The sequence below is a fragment of the Corapipo altera genome, unplaced genomic scaffold, assembly GCF_003945725.1.
Source record: "Corapipo altera isolate COAL_440 unplaced genomic scaffold, ASM394572v1 75, whole genome shotgun sequence".
Lineage (NCBI taxonomy): Eukaryota > Metazoa > Chordata > Aves > Passeriformes > Pipridae > Corapipo > Corapipo altera.
In genome coordinates, this window is record NW_020884887.1 from 13,713,757 (window position 1) to 13,739,169 (window position 25,413).

Sequence of the window (25,413 nt, forward strand, 5' to 3'; positions counted from 1 at the left end):
GATTTTGGGATGGGCAAGACATCAAAGCAGAGATAGCACTTGTGAAACCCTCTGGATCAGCCAGGGTGGGCATTGGCTGCAGTGGGATTTTTCCCTTGTTTTGTGGGTTAGTCATAGGTTTGTTTCTTTCTTTAGAGGTTTTTTTTTTCTTATTATTCATCTGTTGCAATCACAGCAGACACATCATTTCTCAGCCCTACATGGAAATCCAAGGCCAAGGAACTATTTTTAGCGCACAAAATGTCTCCCCTAAATGTATTAACTTTGGAAGAGTAAATATTAAATATGCTCTCATCACATTAGAGGCATTTATGCAGAAGTGCAACACCAGTGGTTTTAATGGTTAGGGGAAATTATGTTATACCACCAGCACTTAATCAAACACAATAAAACAAGGTCTTACTGCAATTCTTTCAGGATAAGCTGAAGGGAAATTAATTCCTTTCCACATCCATTGCTGATGATTTACTGACACTAGGGTGTATTTGCTCCATTAGTATTTATGGTGGCACTTCCAATCCTTATGCAAAACATATAGGGGCTAGCTTAACATTTATTTTGCAATTAAATTGAAATGATTCTTTGGCTGCTCACTCCAGATCGAGGCACTCAGCACCACCTGTGATGAGGATACTACAGGAAAACCCCAAGGGAGCAACGTAGGGAAACCCTATGTGCTCCAAGTGCCTATAAATATAGATTATTACTAAGAAGGGCTTTTTCTACCTTTGTTGGGGAATCATTTCTCAGGCTGAGCTGTAGGAGAAGGATGATGTGGTGCTGCTGGTGGAGCACTGGTGCCCCAGGTCTGTCCATCCCTGCCCATGATAAATCCAGCCAGACCATCCCAGACATCTCTGATCTAAGGTGCCAGAGGCAGGGATGTACCTTCCCAGGAATTTGGCAACCTCTTCCATTAACCTCAAATATTTTGAAGACAAAATCCTTGCCACTTTGTAAGGACAAGCATCAGATCTCCAAGGTGTGTCTGGGCTGAGCATCATCCCCTCAGACATTCTGGGAGTTGGGAAGGGGTTGCTGGTTGGGGTTAAGCCATGACAGGCAGGCTGGCCTCGCTCCCTGCTTTATGGAATTGAACTCTATTAATATCTCCCTGCCTAAAACAGGTGAAAAACTTATTACAGAAGACAACTCTTGAACTGGCTTTGGACAGGCGGGTTCATGCACTCTGCTGTGGGCATTGTGCCTGAACTGTGGGGTTTTGGGGACCAGCCAGGAGTTTGAGTTCATCACTGGGGTGCCTGGAGAGCCGTGAGCAATAACACAGCCCAGTAATAAAATCCTTCATTTGCAACAAACTGCTTCTTTGCCTTTTCCTTTAAGAGTGACATGCAAGCCCATGACAGTTTAAGGTGAATTTCCCCCTCTTCTTCCCCTCAACACCCAGAAAAGCCATCTCAGATTGAGGGGTTTTGTGCTGTCTTCACCAGGCACTGATTTCCCTGATTAATCACTTTGCTAATAAATTGCACCAAGTATGTTTATTGAACAGCTCATTTTACTTCAGCAGCTTGGACACGTGGTCAATTTTACAGAAGAAAAATGTGCCAGGAAATGCCAAGAAGGCAGAAAAAAAGAACCATTCTTTGATGACTCCAGTATTTGCTGAAACAAGGCTGCACCCTTGCCTGTGGCCTCCAAGCCAGCCAAGTATTCACGGGAAGATGTGGATCCCATTCAAGTTTTTAAAGCTCTGTGATGAGTCCTGTGCTCCCATCACGCTCCACTGGTGGAGGGTCGGGCCCAGCAACCACAGCCCACACCAGCAGAACCACAGAATGGTTTAGATTGGAAGGGACCCCAGAGATATTTATTTCCAATCCCCTTCCATGGGCAGGGATGCCACCCACCAGATCAGGTTGCTGGTTGGTATCAGCAGGAGAACGAGGAGTGTCTGACAAACAGCAACACATTGCTGGAGTAATTTGGATTTCACAGCTTGCCTTTGCTCCCACGAATAGCAAATCTAGCAGCGTTTTTCCCTGCCTGCTACACCAACTCCTGGTGCAAGAAGCTGTTCCTCTGAGCAGCCCAGCTCACAGCAGAGCTTCCCCTGAGGGTTTGGCTCCAAATCTGCAAAACGAGACTTAAATCTCCAGAAGCAAGGTGGTTACCTTGAATTACAGAAACTCTCGGGCACGGGGGACTGAACATCCTCCTGCTTGGGCTTGCCCTTCCAGCTGTGACAAATGTCTCCAACTGCGTTTTCCACGGGCTGGCTGAGGTCTGGAGATGGAAACGTAAATGGAAGTGCAACAGAAGTTCAGGAATTTGCTATTCACAGGCAGAGTGGCTGCACCAGCAGGGCTGACCCAGCCCTGCATCCCCACAGAGCTGCATCCCTGGGATGCTCCATGGGCTCTCCTGTCCCTGGGTGAGTTTGCTCTGTGTGACTGCTCACTCCAACAACACGAGGTACACAGAAAACACTGCTTTATTGACTGCATTTGCCAACACATTGAGGAATGCAAAGGGGTTTTTCATAAGCAATGGGCCATGGTCCCAATGTGTATTAAAGCATACACTGTATCTAAACAGGATGAAAATAATGGCAGACAGAGCTATTCCAAGGCAACACAAATAGCATGCATAATACAGTCTCACACAGAACGAGTTTGATAACATTATATTGCTTTAAGGATTAACTAACATGGAAAATGTACAAAAAGGAGAAATAGGTTTTTGCATCAATGAAAAATACATTTTTTCTCTACAAAGGAATTTCTAATACAAGAAAATAAATATTGCAACATAAGCCAAAAATAATTTAAAATTGCTCTTTTCAATATATTTTCAATATTTCTCTTTTGTATTAACAAATGGCACATCACGTTCTTTGAAACAAAGAAAACAGAAGGGTTTCTCCTCCTGCGACATTCATATCGTTTCCTGTAACTGATGTGAAGTGGGTTGTTTTGGATGTGGAATGGTGCAAACTGGGGGGGAATTTCTTTAAAGAACAACCAAACCTCACGCCCTGCCCTGCAGCAGCATCCTCCTGCATCCTGCATCCCTCCCAGCTCTGTTCTGTATCCCCCTTCGGGGCGGGCTCCGTGGGACAGCAGGCATCCTAACCCCATCAAACAGGTGCAAGCAAAAAAAAAAAAAAAAATACAGGAAAGAAAAATAACTGTAAGATGGGTGTGGGGAAAATGGGAGCGTGGAATGGGAGCTGCCCTTGGGAAACTCCCACAGCCATCGGGGCTGGGGCTGGTGTGGGGCTGTGATCAGGGCATGATGCCTTGTGCATCCTCACCTCAACAGCTGCTGCTTCTCCAAGGAAACAGGTGCTCTTACAGTGCAAATGTCGATTCCTGCAGTTTATACATCTTAAAAGACAACATTTCTCTACTAAAATAAACCTTTTTTTTTTCTTCTTCTTTCTATTCGTTTCAAAATACATTTACATTAACATCAAAAATATTTTCCTTGTGCATTTTCTCTCCAGAACACCAGACTCCCCTGCTCTGAGGACGCACCAGGTAGGGGATGCTCCGGGGTGGCCACAGCCCTCCTGCCACGGTCCAGCCCTCACTCAGCCCCATGGCTCACCAGAACCCCTTCCTTCCTCTCTATTCCCACCATCCCATTCTTCTCCCTGTGCCCCAGCAGCCCCCTCAGCTTTCCCCACCTAAATGCCATCTCCTGATGGCAAAACACGATGCCTGATGTTCTGGGAGTCTCTCAAACCGGTTTATTGCCTGGTGCTGGTGGTGCAGGGTTGGTTGTTCTTTAAAGTGTCCCCCTTTTTGCTTTCCTGTACTGAGAAGACAAGTAGTGCAGAAGCTGATGAATGGAGCTGTGTACAGCGAAATTTGTGGATTGCTTTTTTTTAACCATAATTGAGTGAAGCACACGGAAGCAAGATTCATTAAAAGGCAGCATATTGATTATTGTTATGACTCTTATACTAGGATACTGGAGCTAAAGCTAGCAAGCCTGATAAGATAAACTAAGTCCTATTTACTGTATTTAACATTATCTGAACACACTGAGCCTTAATTAATGAGCAGATTTTCATTTCCAACCTCAGTGGATTATGCTAATTTATAACAAAGGTGGTTCCCGTTTTGTTGGTTTTTTGATGTGGTTTTTTTTTGTTTTGTTTTCCTTTCCCCCCTGCCCCCCCACTAATAACTTGTGTCACATTTTTCCCATCTGAGGAAGATTCCTCCCCAGGCACGGTCAGTCTCAGCCGGGTGAGTGTTGGGCTCAGGCAGGGCTGGGCATCCCACCCGGAGCCGCCGCCGCCGCCGCTCGCCGTGCCCGGGATCAGCTGGGCTGTCAGCGCTGATCTGTGCTGCAAATTTTACCAATAATAAGGACTTTTGGAAGGCTGATAAAGATGATCTACTCTAAAACATCAATCGAAAAAGAGTCTCAGAGTTTCAAAAAGAAAGCTCACAGTGAAATGAGCAAAAAGCATCGGAAACCAAAACGGCAGGATGCGGTCTCGGAGCAGCAGCATCCCTCGGAGCAAGCTTGGAACCTAACGCCGCAGCAGTGTGGTATGAGTGTGTCTTTAGTCCTTGGTTGCTAAATAACTTCCAATTTTTTTTTCATAGTGACAAGTTTCCGGTTTCTGGCTGTGCTGCTTGACTGTCAAAATATTTCTTTGGCATCCACAAAATTCTTTGACTGATCGGTTTGACAATTGCAAGGTTTTTTTTGTTTAGTGATGGGTTTAACCGGTTGCAGAAGTGTCCCAGGTTTGGGTTGGTTTTATTTGTGATTTTTTTTTTTTTTATTTTTTAACATTTTTTATTTTTAAAAAACAACAACAACAAAAGTTTCAGTGAATTCCTTTTTTTTTTTTTTTTTGTTCCCTGAGCTCACACTGGGGTCACTCCAATAAAACACGTAGCATGACTTAACTGTGACCTTTGAAGCCAAAACCGAAGTAATGGTGCAATTAAGTGCAAACATGGAAATTCGCCTGACTTATAGGTAACATGGGCTTTTAAACAACATTTAAGGCTTATTGGGGACATTTTATGCATTAAATTATTGTAATATTTATAATGTCAGCTTCTGTGAATCACCCCTCCACAACGAGTCAACAGCTTGTAACCAGGATTTAAGGAATAAAAAAAAAAAAAAAACAAACCCCAAAGGATGGAGAGGAATAAATTCACCATTTCCACTGTAGCGTTTTGTAGGAAAACACAATGGTGATGCCAAGGGTTGCCATTTCCCCTCGGTGATGGCACGTTTGGCCTCGGGGCCATCGTTTTGGTGTGCAAAGGGGATTTCAAACGCGCCAGCCCGGCATGGTGGGACCACGGCAGCATCACAGAGAAGCACGGGCAGAAAAAAATCGCTCAACTTCCCAGGTTACACCAACCCTGACTCCCCACGGTGGTTTTAAAGGATGCTTTTCTCCTCCACCCTGCCCCACGTTTCCATTTTCCAGCTTCCTGCCAGCTGATCCATTCATCTGAGTAAATCACTTCAGCTTTTCTAACGACTTCAATGGGGGGGGCAGGGATGGGGGGGGAAATTTTGCATCCTGGCCCCTGGACGGATCCCGACCAGATGGAAAGGTGAGGGGAAAAATAATGACCGAGGGGTTTTTTTTTCCTAAAAATAGAAATGTAACATTGCTCTCTTCCACCCCAAGCGTTTTCCTCCAACAAGCTTTTTGTGCTTTAGTCATTAATTATTTTAGTATCGCTTATTTTGCTTCCTCGTCTCCGCACACACGGGCGGGAATTTCCCCTCCCACAGCTGGTCACTGCCGGACCCTCTGCTCGCTCCCTGCTCTGAGGGCAACCGTCCCGGGCAGGAACCTGCCCCTCATTAAATAATGCCCGTTAATTGAACTGTCATCCCTGCAGAAAGCACGGGTACCGGCACCCTCCACCCTCCGGGCACCCTCGGCATCGGTCCTGCCGGGCGCCGGCTCGCGTTCCTGGGGAGTGGGGTCTGGCAGGGAGCCGGGGAGGGACCGCTGCTGTCACAGTCATCGATGTCGGTGAAGCTGAAGCTGTATCTCAGGCGTATCGAGAAGAGAAAGACAACAGTGCCGAACTTCCAACTATATACACATATTAAAAACCCCCCTCGCCGTGATACCAGGCAGAAATCGGACATGGCAGTTGGAACTGGGTTGAGGCCTCGTGGAGCCGGCGCGGTGGGAGGAGTTAGGACGCCAGGATGCTCATCCTGACGATGTCCTCGCCGGCCGCGTCCAGCTGGCCCCGCTGTGCCCGGCCGCCGCGGGACTCCCCGTCCGAGTCGCTCATCTCGGCGTCGGAGAAGTATCCGTCCGTGTCGGCGTCGAAGCGACGCAGGGGAGCTCCGCCGGCGCCCTCGGGCTTGGGGGGCTGCGAGCGCCGCGCCCCCCGGCTCTCCTTTGGTAATTTGAACCGCACGATGGTTTTGGGGCTACCTACGGAGTCAGGCACTTTGGCCGCGGGGCTGGGCTCGGGCTGAGCGCAGCGCGGCGTCTCCTCCTCCTCTTCCTCCTCCTCCTCCTCCTTGCTGACGCAGCCCCGTGTCCCGGCAGGGGCGTGAGGCTCGCTGGCTTTCTGGAGAGAGCCCTTCTTGGCCGCCCTTTTGGCCTCGCCCGTCCCTTTGCGGTCGGTGGGAAGCTTCGCCGCCCCTTTCTCCGACTTGCTCGGCCTGGAATCCAGAGCGAAGGGCTTGGCAGGATCATCCAACAAGTTGCTGGCGTTGGTAGTCCAGGGCTCCGAGCCCTCCGGGTGGCCCCCACCCACAGCGGGGGGGCTGCTCCGCGGCAGCTTTTTCTTAGTGTTCGTTCTCGTTCTGCTTTTCACTTTCTTTGTGGCCTCGCTCTGCCTGAACGGGGACCTGAGGGAATGGTCCATCATGAAGCTCAGCAAGGTCTCCTCGTCCTGGAGGAGCTCCTCGGAGAGGCCGGGGGTGCTGTCCTCGTGGTGGGCGTTGTTGAGGGACCACTCGCTCATGGCCATGTTCTCCGCCGTGATCTGCACCGACTGTGCCAACCAGCTGTTGAAGAAGGTCCCGTCGATGGGGAAGGAGGTTGACAAGCCTGGAAAAAACAAGTATGGAAGATTTGCCTCAGAAGCCAGGAACAGGCACGTTGTCCTCCACCACCACCACCAACTTCACCGAAACTCCCCGGCACCGGAGAAACACTCAAAAGGTCAACTCTAACACACAACATCAGGACAGAGGAGGGTTTACTCCAGCACTGATGCTGAATTTGGGGTTCACTGAGATCACAGCACAACAACCTGAGTTGTCCTTCACATGCCACACTCCATGAACCTCCCTGAATCCAAATCAAGCATCTTTCTTCAGCAAAGACATCAAGCAACGACCCATCCCAGCAAGGGGGCAAATACATCCCCATGCAAAGGTGGCAGACAAACAATCCAAGCATATGCTGAAAAATTTGGTGACAGAGCAGGATTTGTGCCCACGTAAGGGGTGATAGGTTCCCCAGGGAGCAGCTGCCACTAGGCCACCATGTGGGCCAGCACCAGAGCCAGGCAGCCAGTGTGGTGATGGGATTGGTGCTAAATCTGCATGGGAGGCAGGTCTGAGAACATCTTGAGAGGTGAGGAGGCTGAAGAAGAGGAGCAGAGATTAAGACTGGAATGGAAAAAGCTGAAAAACGTCCTAATAATGATCTCTGAGAGCAAGAGTGAGCACTGTGGGCTGGGCTGGGTCTAATTAGCAAAGGCACACACCTGCACAGGCACAAGCATTTTAATCCCAGAAACAGAAACCCACGGGTTCAACATCAGAGCTGGTTTTACAGATGCAGGAAAAATGAGGTTTGATTTTGGATTTCCTTTGAAGCAGTCACTCTGGCAACAGAGAGGGAAAGAGCAGCGGCACGGGCAGGGTGAGTCACGTCCACAATGTCTGCTGCTTGTGGTGACAGCTTTGCATCACCCTCACCTGTGAGCAACGATGGGATGTGACCCTGCACCTCCTGCACTTTACCGTGGTCCTTTTGGAGGAGACAACACCCCACCCTGGCACCTGACCAGGGGCAGTACATGCCATGAGAACTCCCAGCCCATGTGCTGTGCTCACCATTGCTGTACAGCACAGAGGACATGGGGGAGCAGCCCTACCACGGGCTGGGTAAGTCTGATTTTATCCCCTGAAAGCGAAATCACGCTCCAGCAGCACACCACAGGTTTTGTAACACATTCTCCCAATCCTGGGGCTACGGGACTGTATTTCAGTCCCAGTCTCTCTCACAGGACCTAGATAATTCAGGTTGAGTTCTACAAAGGAGAGATGGAAGGTGTAACTCCACCGTGTACGTGCAGGAGGGATCAGGGGCTGGGACTCTTAAACCCTGCTCCCCAAAACAGGGAGTCTCCAGTGGCACGGGTCAGCTCCATGCCCATAAAATCAGACTTACCCAGTTGTCCCAATACAGTTTCGTTGACTGATTTCCTTTTCTCTGTCTTCTCAGGACTATTTTTTCTACCATCTCTTCCTTTCCTTCTTGGGTCACTTTTCTTACCCTTTGTCCTCTTCCCAGTTTGTTCTGGCATTTTTTAGGAAAAAAAGGAAAAGGCTGTGTGAGACGAGGCACCAGGGATGCTGTGGTGAACAAGTTCCCCTGGGGACACCCCACAGTGGAGACCTGGAGCAGACCTGCAAGCAACTCCAACACAAAGGGGGAACAACAGCCACTTTTTGGAGAGCTGTAGGCTATGGTCTCTGTATTTTAAGAAAATCTGAATCCTGTAGGTTATACAAAAAAGAGGTTTGGGCCTTGGAGAGGAGCTTGGCAAGGCCACAGGAGCAGCCCCACTGAAGGCAGGGGACTCGCTGGAGACCCTGCAGCCACCAAGGTGCCCCCCTGGACCAGGGCTTTGGGGTGAGGACTCACAAAGGAGTAACCCCAAATCCTGCTTGGACACCTGCCAGGAGGCTGATCTTGATTCGATTTGACCTTTCAGCAACAGCAGCTGCTCACACTCAAAATGTGTAGGGGTGATAAAAAACCCAAAATGATGTAAGTACATGGAGCAGGAAAGATGACCAGGATTGCCCACGGAAAGGCAGGGAGCAAACTCTTAGCTACGCAGACATTCACCTACAAATTAGCATTTCCTAAATGGCTTTGAAGCCCTACTGGATTTATTCCTCCTGGGTAAACAGGACAAATGCCCTATAAAAATACAACCTGCACTGCCAAGTAAAATACTTAAAACAGTTTTTACTTACTCCATTAGGCCAATGTCCCTCAGAAGTCCATGCTAAGAGTTCTATTAATTTTCAGAGGGGGAAGGATATTGCCCTTAAACCAAAATGTGGGTGGCTGATGGAAATGGAGGTGAGACAGGCAGTTTTTCAGAGGCTGGCCCACAGGCTGAGCAATGATTTAAAGAAAGAAATCGGTTTATTGTGTCAGCCAGCAGCAAATCCTCAACAGACCTGGCAGAGAGACCAAGGAGTGGATGGGTCAGAGGGAGTAACCCCAGCTCTGCCCTTGCTGTGCCAGTGGAAATGTACTGGGTGAGCTGGGGAGGGAATCTGCATTGCACCTGCCTGAGTCTGGATTAACAGAGGATTTACAGTCCTGGGGTTGCCAAGCCAGGAACCCCTCCTGACCCAAGGACTCGCAGGAAGAAAGAAAAGCAAAGGCAAATCTGGTATTTGCCGCATTCCTGCCAAGTAACGGGAGGAAGGCAGACACATTTTTCAGTTCCCTTACAAAATCAAAATCTTAACTTTGTTTAGACAGCACAACGGGGCTGAAGAGAAACCTGAGCAGCACTTTCTGAAGAGGAACCTGTCAAAATAGTAGCCGTGTTTCAAAGCCAGACAGTGTTTACTTTTCACTCCGTGCAAGAAAAATACAGGGAGGAGAGGAGGGTTCATTTTACACGGGCAGTTCTCACTGATTTTATTAAGAATCTCCTGCTTAAATGATCATTTGACAGCGGGAAAAATAAACCCCTCCTGTTCTGAGTTTTGTGTGGGAGCCAGTCCAAAAAAACCTTTGTGCCAAAACCATCTTTGGAACAACCCCAACAGATCTCGGTCGATGGCTACTGTAACAGCAGTTAAAAACTGGCCTCATCCGGCTGGAATAACTGAGACTTCTTCCTTTCTCCAAGGAACCCCAGATATAGAGAACAGCCCTGTTGGGAGCTGTGGGGAGGGATGGAACCATCCACTGCTTCCACACCAGTAAGTGCTTTGTGATGCTGGAAGATTCAGCAGTGAGTTATCCAAAGCTTTGGTCCCACTGGGTGCTGAGTATCTGCAGCTCCAGGTACCATCACCTGGCAAGGGAACTCCTCCCAAGCTCAGGAGACTCCACAGACTGATGACAAAAGGCATTCAGGTCCTTGATGTCCCCCTGGCACAGGAAGGATCCAGATGCCCAAACCTCCTGGAGATTCCAGGACCAAATCCCACCAGCTGGGCCCCTTTCTCTGGCAGCAGTGACTCCTGGGACGTGGGTGCCGGAGGGAGCAGTCAGTCCCTGCTCAGGCTCAACCAAAAAGTCCATCCCAGGAGAGACAAGCAGCTCATCCCAGTGGGTTCAGTGGAAAATGAATGGGCAAACACTGGCCAGGTGGGGCAGGAGAGAAGAGCATCTGCATCCCAGGGTCTGAAGTAATGCCTGAACACCAATTCCCAGCTGGGCCACACTCTCAACTGGGGGTTTGTCTCTGATCACTCACCTTTGGGCAGAACAAACATCATGGGAACAGCAGTCGTGCTTTCCCTCAACTACACGTAACATTTTGGGGAAAGGTAATTGCACAGCACTGGCACTGGGCAGTGCAGACAACCCTGAAACACCATCAGAAGAGCCCCAATACAGCTCCCCATCATTGATTGGCATCTACACTCCACTGGCAAGGCCCTGGCTCAGCTCTCCCTGGGAGGATTTGTCAGCTCCTACCCCATCACTGCATCAGAGAGAGGGTCAGGCATGCACTGGTGGTCAGACTGCCCAAGGTATTTTGGGCAACACAGGTCCCCAGGGGCATTTCCAGCTATGTAACACCTTGTCTGCAAGGGAGGTAAGCTCAAAAACCCTTCCTGGCACACTACCCTGCACCTGTCTCCTTCTGAGAGCTGCAAATGATGAACTGGGTTCAACCAGCTGAACTGAAAAGCATCCCGAGGTCCCCTGAGATCCCCCTGAAGGCCAGAGAACTCAGGAGCACAGTGCATGGCACCTGCCTTCAGGACCTGAGCTTGTTCCTCTTGTCTTCTATCTGTATTCCTGAGCTTGATCTCCCACCTCACCACCCCAGCCAGCACATCACTGCTGGGAGCACCACCCAGCACAAACATCCCGGAAGACAGGGAATGGATGTGCAATGCAGTTGGTGGGAACAGCTGGGAACACCATTCTGTGTGTGTTCAGGCTGGCTCAGTGAGGATGTAGAGCAACACACAGTGTCACAGGGACCAGGATTTACAGGTCCCACATCTCCCTGGAGAAACCCTGGGGTCCAGCCACCCCTGCCCCCATCGCTGCCTGGCTTTGGCCATCCAGAGGAATTCACACGGGCCTGAGTCACAGACATCTCAATATACACATCCCTCAGCCTCCAAAACTTCAGTGAAAGGAGACTTTTGTCAAGGAAAGCTCAGCCCAGACGGTTCCTGAAGCAACCCCAACCATGTGATGGTTTCAAACACAACTCCAAAGCCACAAACACAACAACCGTCGGAAGCGGCTGCCAAAGCGCCAGATGCTGCTGCTGGAAAAACTGTTCTGCAGCCATGGGGTCTGCTCTGCCCTGCCACCGAAGGGAAAGGAGGAGAAGGAGGAGGGAGCAGGAGCTGTGGGCTCCGGCACTGCTTGTGCAAAAGGAAAAAAAAGTAGGACAAAAGGAAATCAACTTTATTTCAGTTGCTCAATAAAAGCTGCCAGAGGCTTTGCATGCAGCAGCATGATCTCCACTAATGGGTACGTGGAGCAGAGAGCTGCAGCCCTCCAGAGCTGAAGGAGCTGGTCTCCTGGAGCAACAGACCCCCCACCAGCAGCTTAACCCTTGATTCCTGACAGAGCCAAAGGAAAATGTGGAGAGCCCGAAGCGGGGCTGCCACCGGGCCAGGGAACCAGCTGCCACGGATCAGCCCTGTGCCCAGGATTTACCATCTCCTCCCAGACAGCTCCAGCTCCACAAAAGGCACCAAACACTGCCTCACCTAAGCAAATGCTTGGTCCTTCTGACTGATTCCCAGGGAGAGGAGGATCAAGAGGGGTCTGTGAAAACAGGAGCTCCAGCTCACTGGTCATCCAGGGTCTGGCCTTATTTTTGTATTTCGGAGTCAACACAGGAACCATGTGTTCCAAAATAATACATCAGGGGAGGGGGCATCTCTGACTTCCTTGGGGTGGGGGGCTTGGGCACCCTACTTTGGCTTCAGAGGATGGTAGGGACAGTGGCTGCAAGACCAAGCTCTGGGAAGCAGTACTGACCTGGGTAAAGATCCTTCTCAATAAGCTTCATCTGGAGATGGAAGATCTGCTCCTGCAGTTTACAGATGGTGTGTTTCATTTTCTCCCGTCTCGTCACCATGTAACAGAGATTTCTTACCTACAGAAACACAAGAAACAGGGTCTGGTTTAGGCAGGGTCAAAACAGGTCCCCTCAAGTGGTGTTGCTGCTTCTGCTGCCCAGGGAAATCCCCACTCCCTGGGATTGGGTCCTCTTCACCTCACCATCATTTGTTTCCACCAGAACTCCCAGCAGGGCCCTTTGGGTGAGCCAGGACTAGCAGTGATCCCAACTGTGGAATACATATGGGAAAAAGCACGTGGTGAATGATTCCCAGCCTAAACCTCTCTGTTCTGGCTCCAACAGCCAAGACCTCAATGGGGGCAAGGAAGGCTGGCTGGCTTCTCCAGCACGGACACTGGGAAGTCTCAGAAGGAAGATGCTGTAGAAGGACCATTATAACACAGTTCTGGAGGTCCAGCTCCAAGCCCCTGAGCACTGTGCTGAGCCCACCCAGCAGCTGCATCATGCACATCCCTGTCACATCACCTGCACCAAAAAATGCCAAATGCTGAGAAGTACCTTGGTACCTTGAGTCAACACACCAGTTCTCACCCACAAATTGATCCTTCTGCAGGGAGGGAGAGACTCTCTTCCCACAGCCAGTGCAGGGAAGGGGGAGAGCTGGGATGGAGGTGTCCATATCAGGCTAAGGACACTGAAAGCCTTACAGATGTCTGATGCCCTAAAGCAGGTACCAGGGCAAAGCACAGAAAACACAGCAAAATAGATACCCCAGTGATGCTGGCCCAGGTCAGCAGCCAGTGCAGCTCCCGACCTCAAATCTGGCCCCTCTATTTGGTTACTCACCCTTGCTCCACATCTACCTGCAAATCCCTGCTGCATTTTGTCCCAGCCCAAGGAATTTCATTAACCACGGTGCTGGGGTTGGAACCAGGTGACCTTTAAGGTCCCTTCCAACCCAAACCAACCCGTTCTATGATTACCTGAAGCTCTAAACACAAACAGCAAAGCACAAGGTGCAACTGCTCACACGCAGTGGTGGCTAAACCCTGCTTATCACACAGGGGTGCTGATAAAAACACCCCAGCAGCAAAAGATGACAGAGCTGCTGCTGATACCTGCTGGCACCTGCCTCCTGATGAGTCTCAGTGCCACGCTTTTGCCAGCCCTGAGCATGGGTGGCTGCAGAGCCAGGCTCTGGCACCACGGCTGCGGCGGGCACCGAGGCTCCGGGAGGAAGTGGAGGCGTTTGGCTGCAGAACAGAAATGCTAATGGCAGCTAACAGGATTTGACAGCATTTACTCAGCTTTCTGATGCTCTGAGAGAGCAAAGCTGCCTGTAATAAGGTAAGGAGGAGGTGGCCTGAATGGAGGCGTGGGATTCACGGACAGGAATGTGTGTGGACACGTCCACACTCCTGTGTGATGCTGATGTCTTCAATTCCTCCCCCCTCTAGTCTCCAAACCCCTCTCTGGAGAGTATTGTCAGGCTTGGGGGACTGTCCCTATGTGGTCAGGAGGCTTTGTGCCTCTCACAGTGACACTGTCCATGCCTACCTGGTATCTGCCACCAAAGGATATGAGGGCAAAAGGATGATTGCAGTTGTCCTCTAATGACACTGCTCTTACCATCTGGGAATGCTCAGGGATACAGGAGAAAAAGCTGTTCTTTTTTTGTTGTTGCTGTTGAATCCCCTAGCTGTAAATACAAGGCAGTGAGCTTTGTAGTGTATTTTACTCTGTTATATCTTTTTTTCATTCTGGATTGGAGAAAACATCAAACTAAAATTTCTTTATGAAGAAAACAACTGCCTCTGGCAACCTGAATCTCCAAGTGTTTGGCGGTATCTCTTCTCTATGATTTGATATTCCTGGAAGAAAACATTACTTTAGCTTTGCTTAGAGACTGCTGGTATTTACCCACACTTACACAGCTCAACACCACCCAGTGCTGCTTCCCCAAGCCAAGCTTAGATGCTGGTGTGAAAGCCTGGAAACTACAGCTTTTTGTTTAAGTTAATTTAAACACTCAGCCCTTGGGAAAAAGCTTTAAAAAAAGGGAAAGAGTGTTAAAAAAAGGCCAAAAAGAAAACAAGGGGAATGTATTAGGATTCCCAGGCAATAGAGGTTAAATTTCCTGACACTGTGAAGTGCAGAAACAACAGGGGTTAAAAAATGGCAGAGGGAAACACCATCACCCTGGATGTCCCCATGTCATCTGCTCTGCTGCTTCTGCCTCCCCAACTCCTGGATCCAGAGACCACTATCAGCCCTGATATCACACCCATTTCCAGATGAATTGCTGAAAACACTAAAATCCAACTTGATGCCCCACGGACACCCTCTGAAAGTCACCCCTCCAGGCTGCTTGTCTCTGATCCCAATCTGATGTGAAGCAGGGTGGCTGTGACTGGCACTGCCAGGCAGGATCAGACACCTGGGATGCACTGGAAACAACTGGATTAAAACCTATATCACCCATATGAGCACTGGACTTTGATCCAGCTGGTGTTTACTGTTCCACTCTTGGAAGTAGAACAAACAAACGACTCTTCCACGGCCACGCAGCGAAACCTGGCAGGGAGTTGCTAAGCAGAGGCTGAACGCCGATGGGCACACCCCACAGAGCCTGGAGGCAACTCTGGAAAATGGGAAATCTGGTAAAACACCGAGTTTTGACACAAAGAAATCAAAGAGAAGCCGCTGTGAGCAAAGCGCGGTACCCAGGGGTGCACAGTGGTTCACTGCAGCTGGGAAAGCCAAGCTGGGAACAAGGGGAAGCAGTGGGAGGCAGAGCAGCCTGGTTTAGACTTACAATATGGAGCAGATGAGGGGGGAAAAGTGAGTTGAACTTGTCACCCTCGGATGGGCAGCTGCAGCCTGTTGCCATAGCCTGGTGATGGAGACCAACTAATGGTGGCAGCCCCACACAGAGAGGGGAACGTGACGGGGTAAATGCAGGAACAAAGGAGGGGCAGAGTGCCAGAGTGATGGCAGTAATGACCACAGGGATGAAGGCAGACAGGATCACAGAAGAGAGATTAATAGCTTCAAATCCAATTGCTTTTACACGGGAGAAGGCTCTCTGGCTCCAGGATGCACCTGGGAGGTGGGTGCAGGAAGGAACAGGCTGGTCCAGAGCTGAAACCCCACCTGGACATGAATGCAGTGCCCACCCACACCACCTTCCCACCCACAGGTTAAACTCTGCCACAGACCCTCAGCAGCTTGGAGAGAGGGTTCAGGGACATGCAGGGGTAGCATCCCTAACCCACCTTCACCTCCTAGGGAGCTGCAGCACCCACAGCCCTCTGCTCAGGGAACCACAGCACCACACTCACTGAGTCAAAGCAATGCTGCTTTCCTGCTTTCCTCCTTCCTTGCTCCCAGAGACCTCCTGGGCCCTCCCATGGCTTTTGCACCCTGAGTGGGCAGTCAGACAGGGACCTGAGCAAGGGCCACGGATTCACCCCTCTGACAGAAGGAGGAGAGGGGGGACCAGGCAGGGCTTGGGTCTTAAGCAGAGGAGGAGAGGGAGATTGGGCTCTGCATGCCAGGCTGAGCACCCTTGCCCTGCCTGTCCCTGTCCCACTGCTCCCCTGTGCTATGCCCCTGTGCTCCCCAGCAGCACCACCACTGTACCTGTCCCCTCTCCAGGTTCTGTGTGTGCTTTTTCCCCTGTGCTTCTTCCCCTCACTGCCTCTCACCTTCGCTGCCAGTCCTTCCAGCCTGCCTCTGCCCCATCCCTGCCTCTGCCCTCCACACAAGCAGCCTGGGGGGGCATCACATCATTTTGGGTGTCTTCAGCAATTAATCTGGTGGAAGTGGTTGTGATTTCGGGGCTGACAGTGGTGCAGCCACGACAGCAAAATGCACAGAGAGCAGCAGGGTGCAGCACCCAGCCCAGCCCGGGGAGCTCTGGCACCACCTGAGCCCTGCTGCTCCACCAATGCCCTCACCCAAAAAGCTGCTCCCTTCCCCTGTGGATGGGAGGATTCAAGGATGCCCTGCACCACGGGGACCTGCAGGTGCCTGCATGCTCTGTCTGCATCCTCTGGCATTGCTCTGCCTCTGCCAGCAGCTCCCTGAGGAGCCGACCCACTTTCGGCTGCGGCAGGGCAGGGAATGCCCAGTCCCACTGGCCCTGCTCTCACTCCTGCCTTTCACACGTCTTGGATGTTTAATGGAAGTAAATAATGACATGTTCCTGTGCCTTGCTGCTGGAAAACATCTGAGAGGCAACACAAGGTAATTTTTAGCTTTCAGACTATTTAGACATAGTGGACATAAACTGCAGCATCATCTGCCTCCCACCCACCCAGCCCAGCTGAGGCACTCTCCCTGCACACATTTGTTCTTCTGAACCCCCAGCAGAGACCAACACTAACTTACTCCATCAGTGTCAGTGTTTTGGCAGGGGTGATGTACACACACTGAGCACTGTTACGTTTCTGAATGAAGACGGAAGGGGACAACTTTCAAGGGGGTCAGACTGAGCTGGGGGGAACGGGGCTTGTGCTGTCTACAGTCCCAGCACACACTAGAGCAGCCCTGGTGGAGCATGTGGGGTACACGACTGAAGGAAAGGCTGTACTCACCCTCTCCAGGTCTTGCCTGAGGTGCATGAAGAGCTTTAAGCGTCGGTAGAGAACATCCTGCTCTTGCTGAGCCAAGTTGTCCACTTCATCCGTTTTTGGTGTCAGCAGCGGTTTGTTGGAATTTGCTTTCCTCTTTAGCTTCCAGTACTGGTAGACAAAATCCACCAGCGATTCGCTCAAGTCGAGGTTCTCCGCCACCTCCGAAGGCTTCACGAGTTCATAGAAGTCCTCCTCCAGCTGCTGGAGCTTCTGCTTCCGCAGCGTCACCTTCTCCAAGTCCAGCTGGGCTTGGTCGGGCTCTGTCCGCGCCTCCTCGGGCAGTTTGGTGGCACCGGTGCTGTGCTCGAGGCAGAAGGACTTGAACTTCACCTCGTCGTTGTCTGCCAGGATCGTCCGCATGTCCAGGTTGTGGTCGAAGGCGCAGGTGACGTGGAACGCGGTGACGCAGGCGGGCATGGAGCACTGCGGGACAGGGACAGGGCTCAGGGCCAGGCAAGGTACCAGGGCAGGGGGACACCGACCAACACAGCAGGCAGAAGGTGCTTCCCACGAGCCCAGCAGAGCCACCTGAGTGACACCTGTCCCAGGGATGGGTGCTCCACGACACACACTCCCATGGAGGAACACTGGTACTGCCCCAGCCGGGGACACCTGAAAGCCCAACACCAGAAACTCAAGCAGAACCCCCGGGTTCAAAAGGTATCACTGGGCACCTTCCCACCTTACCTTCTTTAATCCTTCCCTGTGACAGGCCCTGCTCATCTCCCACCCACCACAACCAGGAGCTTCCAATGCTTCTCCCAACAGGACATGTCAAAAGCCAAAGAACAGCACCGGCCTACAGGATGCTCCAAGAATGTCAACTTGTTTCTCCTGATGGAGAAATGTTCATCTTTATTTCACCCTTAATCTACTCCCCTCTGTTACCACATCTAAAGCCAATATGCCATTTTTATTGGAAGCACAGAGAACATGGCAAAGTTTGCTTGTGAATATGGGATCTAAGCAGCAGCCAATGCTCCCAAAAGCCTTCCTCCTCTGGAAATTATACACTCTAACGAGCTCCATTTAAAAAAATAAAGGAAAAAAAAAAAAGGCAACCAGAGCAAAACATGTGGCTAGAATGTCATCAAACTTGTATCAGATTAATTTTTTAACCATTTCCCAAACTTACCTCAGGCTTAAAACACTTTGGATCCCACAGGCAACAAATCTCAGTCTGGTGTCCTACAGAGGAACCCCCACCAGCCAGCACTGAGCCCGTGTCCACCTCAGCACCTTCTCCCCCTCTACTCATTAACTGTTTTTTAATGGCTCAGAGTGTCAGGTAATTATTTCAACCATAACCCATAAGAAATCAGTCTATTCCAGCTGCTAATGACCAGTTAAACTGCAATAATGAGACATTTTAAGTGGGCTATTAACCGTAGGCACCATTTAGGAGTTAACAGAAGAATTGTTCTTGTGGAGGATGAAGATGCACTTGTGGCCTGAAGGACCAGGTGGAGGCACGTGAAATTTCCTGGATGTCGATGACAAACCACTCAGTTTTACTGCACCTTAATTCTCAAAGAGAAAACTAAATACATTCTGGCAGTAATTGAGGAGCAGAAGTTTTACAGCTTTTAATCTCCACCCCATCCATCAGCCCTGAATCCTGCTCAGGCATCTAGGTGTGAACTTTTGACATTGCCGCTTTTAGATATTTTCCTTTGGTTTTTTTTAATGAATCTGCTGGTGCTCATGCAGCTGCCAGGGCCAAGAAAAGGACAGGCAAGCATTGTCCAAGTCCTCCACTTCCAGGGCTCTCCAGGCCCTGTTCCAAAGCCTCCAAGACCAGTGGGAAGAGCTGGATGCAGCTCTGGTTGTACCAGCACGGCTCCAGGCAGTGATGCTGAGCACTAACTCCTGCAGGCATCACACACAACTGGATTATGAACTCTGACACCCTCTTAAATATGGCCATTTGGTCCTAACTTCAGTTTGAAATTGTTCACAAAAATAGCTGATAACATGCAAAGCTCAGCTCCCTCTGCTATGCTGCGGGTGCAATGGTTCCTCCCCATTGTGAGGGACCCACTGGTGCTCCCCATGCCAGCCTGGGGCACCCATCACCACAGCAGGCAGCAGGGGCCTGCCCTGCCACCCTGCCCATCCCATGGGACAAGCCCTGTCACAGCCTCCCACATGGCTAAAGCACTGGCTCCATTCTCCAGTATTTATTTTTGGCATCGAGGGAGGGACAGAGGGAGCCCAGCCTGACTTGCAGCTTCCAGATTTACTCAGGGCAGTCAGTATATCACCCACTGGCTTTAAAAGCACACAGAGTGATGTCCCTTCCCTCCTGTTTCTGCCACCAGTGCTAAAAACAGCATTAACAACAGGGCCGTGTCTTCTGCCAGGACAATGTCCTGCTAACAGGAATGGCCATCACTCCACCTTAGGAATAAAGCAAATCCAGTGACATCCGTCCTGGACCTCTCCTGTGACAGATGGCAAGCAGCACTCATCAGAAACCGTGCCCAAAATGCAAACAGAAAATAATTAGGCAGCTCAGCTGACAGGGCAACAAAGAAAGGTACCTGGTCGACCACAGTTACTGAAGGACCTTGGATAAACTAACAATAAAAACATATTGATCCATCCCAGAACGGCGCTGGAATGAAGCCACTCGTGATGGCAGGGAGGGATCTGCCACCCAGAATAAACCAGGCTCAAAAACTGGCTTCGTTATTGATCGTGCTTCGCTATCTTACAGCACCTCCCATTCGAGGATTTCAGCATATTGCTTATCCAGGCAAATCCATCCCCAAACACAGTTCCCAGAGAGAGAGAGAGAGAGGGTGAAAACTGCCCCAGAGATTAATGTGGGCTGTCAATTAGCCCGCAAATCACTCTTACTGGGAAGAAACAGAGGGATGATTTCAGTTGCCAAGGAAATTCAAGCAGAAGTTCAGCAGCTTGCAGTGGTGCTCTGCTGCAGTTTGGGGCCGGAGGGGAAGGAAGCGGCTCCTCCAACAGACCTGCGAGGGGAGCTCGGGAAGGAAAAATTAATTACCGGTGCTGAACACCGGCCAAGCCATCAGAGACAACACTTCTGCATCCTTACAGAACTGCCATGTGATTTTCTGTGACCACAGATGGTCTGGATGCTGGCAGAGCCTCTCAGCCGAGACGGGCACTGTCGGCCTCCCAGACACCCTCCCAGGATGTGGGGCAGGGGGTGGCAGGGGGGCACACAGGCTGCTCTTCCCCTGTGTCACCCTGTGTGCTTTCAGGGCGACAGGCACAACCAGAGGACACCTTTGGGAACCACCACACTGGTTATCCCAGTGGATGGGGACCAGTGGCCCAAGCAGCTCAAGGGGAGTGGGCAGCAGCGGGCAGAGGAGCAATGACGGACAAGTGAGTGGTGGAGGACATTTCCAAGGGTTTTTTCTCCAAAAAACAACAAAAGGTAAGCCTGAAGATGATGACAGCAGAAGACTGTGCCCTTTGGAGAAGCCTGCCAGCAACTAACAGAGCCCTGGCATTCCATGCTGCCTCGGTTACCACTTCCTGTCTCTCTGACAAGTGAGGAGGAGGGAGCTGGGTCCCAAAAAAGCATGGTCAGGACTCAGCTGCACCAGAGCCTGGCTCCTGGCACTCTCTTTTCCACCTCAGCAATGCAAACAAGAAAATTCCTGCTACATACCGAGCTCTCTGGCATCTCCTGATGTCTGACCACAAGAACCACCATGAAATAATGACTTCCCCTTAACAGGAGCAAGGGAAAGGGTGTCTCCAGGACTGCATCCCTGCAGTGTCCAGGAGCTCTGGCTCAGCTACAGCCACACCAAATTACACTGGGCTCACAGCTGTGTACCAGGAAGCAAGGGATGAGTTACATGCAAGCAGCAAGGGGAGAGGCATTGAGAGCAGTGGGGAGCCCTTCCTCAGGCTTCCCTGGGTTTGTTTCCCTTTTGATGGACAAATTCAGATGGGGAAAAACACCTCCACGCACAGAGGTGCCTGTGCAAAGATTTCTCACATTTGCCTTTGCAAATGTGGTTCAGGTGGGTGTTTTCTTAAGCTGTGGTGCTGCCTCTGAGCATCCCATGCCCTGCTGGGATGACAGTCTTCCCCTCCTCCAGCCTCCCTCCCAGATCTCACCTTGGTAAAACCCAGATCCCATTGCCCACTTGGAAAACCCCCTCCTGGAAGCAACGTCCTTCCTTCCCCAGACCTGCCCACCTGCAGCACCTGATTCCTGCTCCCAAGAATAAACACCCAGTGCTTTTGCAGAAAACAACCTCCTCCTTTCAGAGCTGGGTCACAAACCCGAAATGCTGACAAAGGTAGATCACACCTGCATAAACAGGCACTAGCACAAAGTATGCTCCATAAACATAAGCTTTCAAAACAGAGCTCTGTACCACTGAAGAGTACAGAGCATATTTATTTATCTATGGGTGTTCATTTACCCCATAAATCCTTAAATAAAGGCACTGCCTGCTTTTTTTTTTTTCACTTCTCCCCCTTTTCCTTGAAGCAAAACCAGCCTGCACACGCCAGGGTGGCCTCGGCAAATGCTCCAGTGACAATTTCACGAAGACTTATAAACTGTGAACTGCTGGCACATGAGACAAGAAGGCTCCTGTTCCATCTCAGGTGACCTTTAATGCAAATCCACCCAGTCCCAGGGATCTCGTGGCTCCCGTGTCATGCTGGCGCTAAGAGGATGAAGCCTGAGAGACGCTGAATTCTTTTTGATGCTGCCAAGCCTGTTTGCCTCCTTCCCTGCCCCTCTGTTCTTTGAAAGCAGTTGCCATTCTGACACAGTATCTCCATCTGGCAGAGTGAATAAGCACCCAGAGCCATCAAAAAAGAAGTGAGTCAATGCTACAGATTTAAAGGAGTATTGTGAAATTTCGTTTCAAACTACGATGATTGCTTTTAAATAGCTCCCTTTAAAGGATTAAACCCAAGATGATGGCATAAACACAGTGGAGCCTGCAGACCTCCTATCCCTGATGTCCTTCTGCAAACAGGCAGCTCTTCTGGTCCCCCATCATCACCACTGTGTACACCAACCTCCCTGGTGCAGCTCGTGCTGCTGTACCAGAGCTGATCCCTTGGGACTGCTACACATCCCAAACTTTCTCTCCATTTTTCAAAGCTTAAAGGCTCTTCCATTTCCCCCTGCATGCCAAGGCTGCTCCAGTGCCTGCTCTGCCAATGGAAGCAACGGGCACTGTAGAGCAGCAGATGCTCCAGCCCATCCCCAGGGATCACCAGGATCACACTGGCCAAGCAGGGGGAAGGAGGGGGAATCAGGGGGTTCAGCAAGGCTCCCCAGCTCTCCCAAGCTCTCACACCAAGTGTGCTGCATTTGGGATGGGAGCTTCTACTCTTTGCTCCCCAAGTAGAGGGATCACAGGGTGGGAAGCACTGTCCCACTTTTGCAACAGGAAAGCCCAGAGCATCCAGCTTTCCATCTGAAAAGAGAATGTCTGCTCCTCCTGCTGCAGGGAGGGCAGGCAATCAGATGTCTGCAGTAGTTTGGTTAGGTGTGGCAAAACAGAAAATGTGGAAATGCAGTACACGGTAAATACTTTATTTTCCAAGCCAGCAGGCTAGTGAGGACTCTCCAACCCTGGGGTTCCCTGGGATCCTCCCAACTGAAACCCCAAGTGTTTGTGAAATACTTGGGCTGTGTATCTCATGAGCATCTCACTGGCAGCTTCACAAAGCTCTTCTGCTGGAAACTCCTGATCCAAACCAAGGTCATTTGCAGTCCCAGTCATTAGTGTCACTACAGCAACATCACTGTGTTATGCAAAGAAAGTTAATCTAGATTTCTAGCACTCAATGCATTAAGTGATTGCAAACAACACCTGATGATGCCTGACAGGCTCTTGTCATCAGGTTTACTCAGAGCAGAAATAAGCCTCTGGCCAGACTCTGTCCTCCAGCACCTCCAGAATCTCCAGTGGCTGATACAGGCACAACCCTGGAGGTCTGAGTGTCTTCAGTGCCAAGCTACATACCTGAATACATGTCCCAGTGCACTCCTTGCAGAGGCTGCAGGACAAAGCCCATCTGCTTGCTGGGATATGTGAGATCTTTGTAATGGGTTCCATTTTTTCAGGACATCCAATGCTAACCTGGCCATGAGATAGAACACAAGTTGTAAATACTGGCTACCCTCCCACATCTCCTACAAGGGGGTGTCTGTGGCAGTCTGAATGAGGGATGGATTACATTTATTAATTTTTGGGGTCAGTTGCAATTTTGAAAAAAAAACACAAACCCAAACCCACGTCTGGATGAAACAGAAAGAAAAATGTATGTTGGTGTTTCCTCTGAATTAATTCCTCCCGTGGATGCTGCTGCATATCTCAAATGGGCACATGAAATTAGCTTTACTCTGCTACATAGAGCTATGTCCCCCAGATCTGTGCCCTTGCACCCCAGCTCTGTGCCCTCCCTCCACAGGGTGCCCCTTGGCTGCTAATTAAACACACGGCCTGATGACTGCCCCGAATCGCTCTGGCACAGCTTGACAAGCCAAACTGGGTTTGCAATTTAGACCATTAATGAACGAAACCAGGTCTGCCCCCAGCCACGTGTCACGAGGAGGCTGCAGAACATCTTACTTCAGGAATCCATAAGGCACAGCTAACGTGGACCCATTTCGTCCCGCTCCGCGTGGGCTTCAGCGCTCCCCCTCTCTTGGGGCACAGCAGACACTTGGGCTGAACTCCCAGGGCACAGGTCCGGCACAGCCAGCTCCCGATGGGGACCTTCAGGATGCCATAGCACGCCTGGGCAGACAGGAGGGAGGAGGGTTAGTCCCAGCAGCCAGGATGAGCATCCTCCCAGACCTCCTCCGTCACTCCCACCTTTCTTACCGCCACTGCCTCCCAATAAACAGCAGACAAAGCCACAGACAGTGAAGTTAAGCTCTTCCTTCCTTGTGACCTTCCCTGTTTTCACATGGATACTCGTGGTAGACCAATATGTCCTGGGCTTTAATTAAAAATTCCAGGCTGGGAGTGGGCAACCAGGCTGCTCCATCAGAGCACCCACCACCGGCAGCTCTGCGGTTTGGACATCTGCCCACTCATCTCCTGCCTGTTCCCAACCCATGACAACTCAGGGAAGTAAGAAATGCTGTGCAGAGAAATCCTCTGAGGTCACTGAGGGCTGAAAAGCCACAAGCCCATGATTGAGAAAGTTGGTCACACTGGTTACAGACCCAGAGCAGCCCAAAGAGGAAGCAAAAATAACTATGGAAAGGTAAAAAGGGGAAACCAATAGTAATGAATGTAAATTAGATGAGAGGAACCAAAAAGGGTGATAAATCTTAAGGATGACACATCTAAAGGAGGCAAATCTACAAATGGACAAATCTACAGCCAAGAGAGTGAGAACTGAAGGACTTGGGTCGCCCACGGAGCTCCCTGACCTGCTGTGGTAACACAGGAGGCAGAGAAGCCAAAGTGTTTCATAAACATTTCTCTTCTGTACTTGGGGAAGAGTCAAATGATAAGCTAAGTTGTATCACATAATGATAAACTACTTTCCACTTTGACCATAATTCATGATTATATTAAACAGCTACTACTAAAACCAGACAGTTTTTAACCAGCAGGTCCTGATAACTCGCACTTAAAGGGTTTTCAGAGGGCGACACACACTGCCTTGGGCACTAGCACAGGGCTGTGTCTCTATTTGAAGAGAGGAGATGTAATTAATTCTAGATCTGGCTGCTCTGACATCCCTGCAGAAGGCAAGCGGGCAGGGCTGACAAGGACCCCCAGTGCTGGTGGCTTCACATTGAGCCCAGGCATTTGTCAGCTCCACTCTACAAGTTTACCCCCAAAAAGAACAGCTTTTCATCCTGCTGCTGCAGGGCATTGTCACCGTGAGTGACAGTGCTGCAAGAGGGGATGGGGACAGAGGGGGCACACGGAGATGTGTGAGCATGGGAAAAACACATCTTCGGTCTTTACTGGCCAAGAACAGACTTCAGAACATGACTTTAGGTTGCCCAAAATCATAAATTGACTCTGATAGTGATTTCCAAGGGGAAAAAGCCACTTTATGAACAGATTATTGGGATAACAAGGAATTAAGGGAGGTAATATTATTGCTGTGAGTCTACACGGTTCAGAGAGACTTAACTGTGTGTTTCACAGCACCTCCAAATCTGGCAGATAAATCATCTCTGGAACAGAGTTTTATAAAGCACATGATTTAGTACCAGACAAGATTCAGCCTGATATGTACTACCAGGAGAGTAAACTGGCAGACTGATCTCAAAATCCAGGGGAAAGCAGGAATTATGATCAGGT

The 25,413-nt window shown here is 50.3% G+C and overlaps 1 protein-coding gene across 2 annotated transcripts in view; it reads right to left on the minus strand.

Moving 5' to 3' along the window:
* Positions 1–2,437: 2,437 nt before the first annotated feature.
* The window catches only part of JADE2 (jade family PHD finger 2), a 69,680-nt gene continuing 46,704 nt past the window's right edge, over positions 2,438–25,413 (minus strand). Inside the window, exons 6-11 of one of the 2 annotated variants that reach the window (XM_027643241.1) lie at positions 23,713–23,880; positions 23,104–23,220; positions 17,075–17,536; positions 12,434–12,551; positions 8,390–8,518; positions 2,438–7,036 (exon numbers count right to left, since the gene is read on the minus strand). In XM_027643241.1, the coding sequence (XP_027499042.1) occupies positions 6,165–7,036; positions 8,390–8,518; positions 12,434–12,551; positions 17,075–17,536; positions 23,104–23,220; positions 23,713–23,880 (1,866 nt within the window). In that variant the 3' untranslated portion in view covers positions 2,438–6,164. The remainder of the gene's footprint in view (positions 7,037–8,389; positions 8,519–12,433; positions 12,552–17,074; positions 17,537–23,103; positions 23,221–23,712; positions 23,881–25,413) is intronic. The other variant, XM_027643242.1, reaches the window with a different exon arrangement.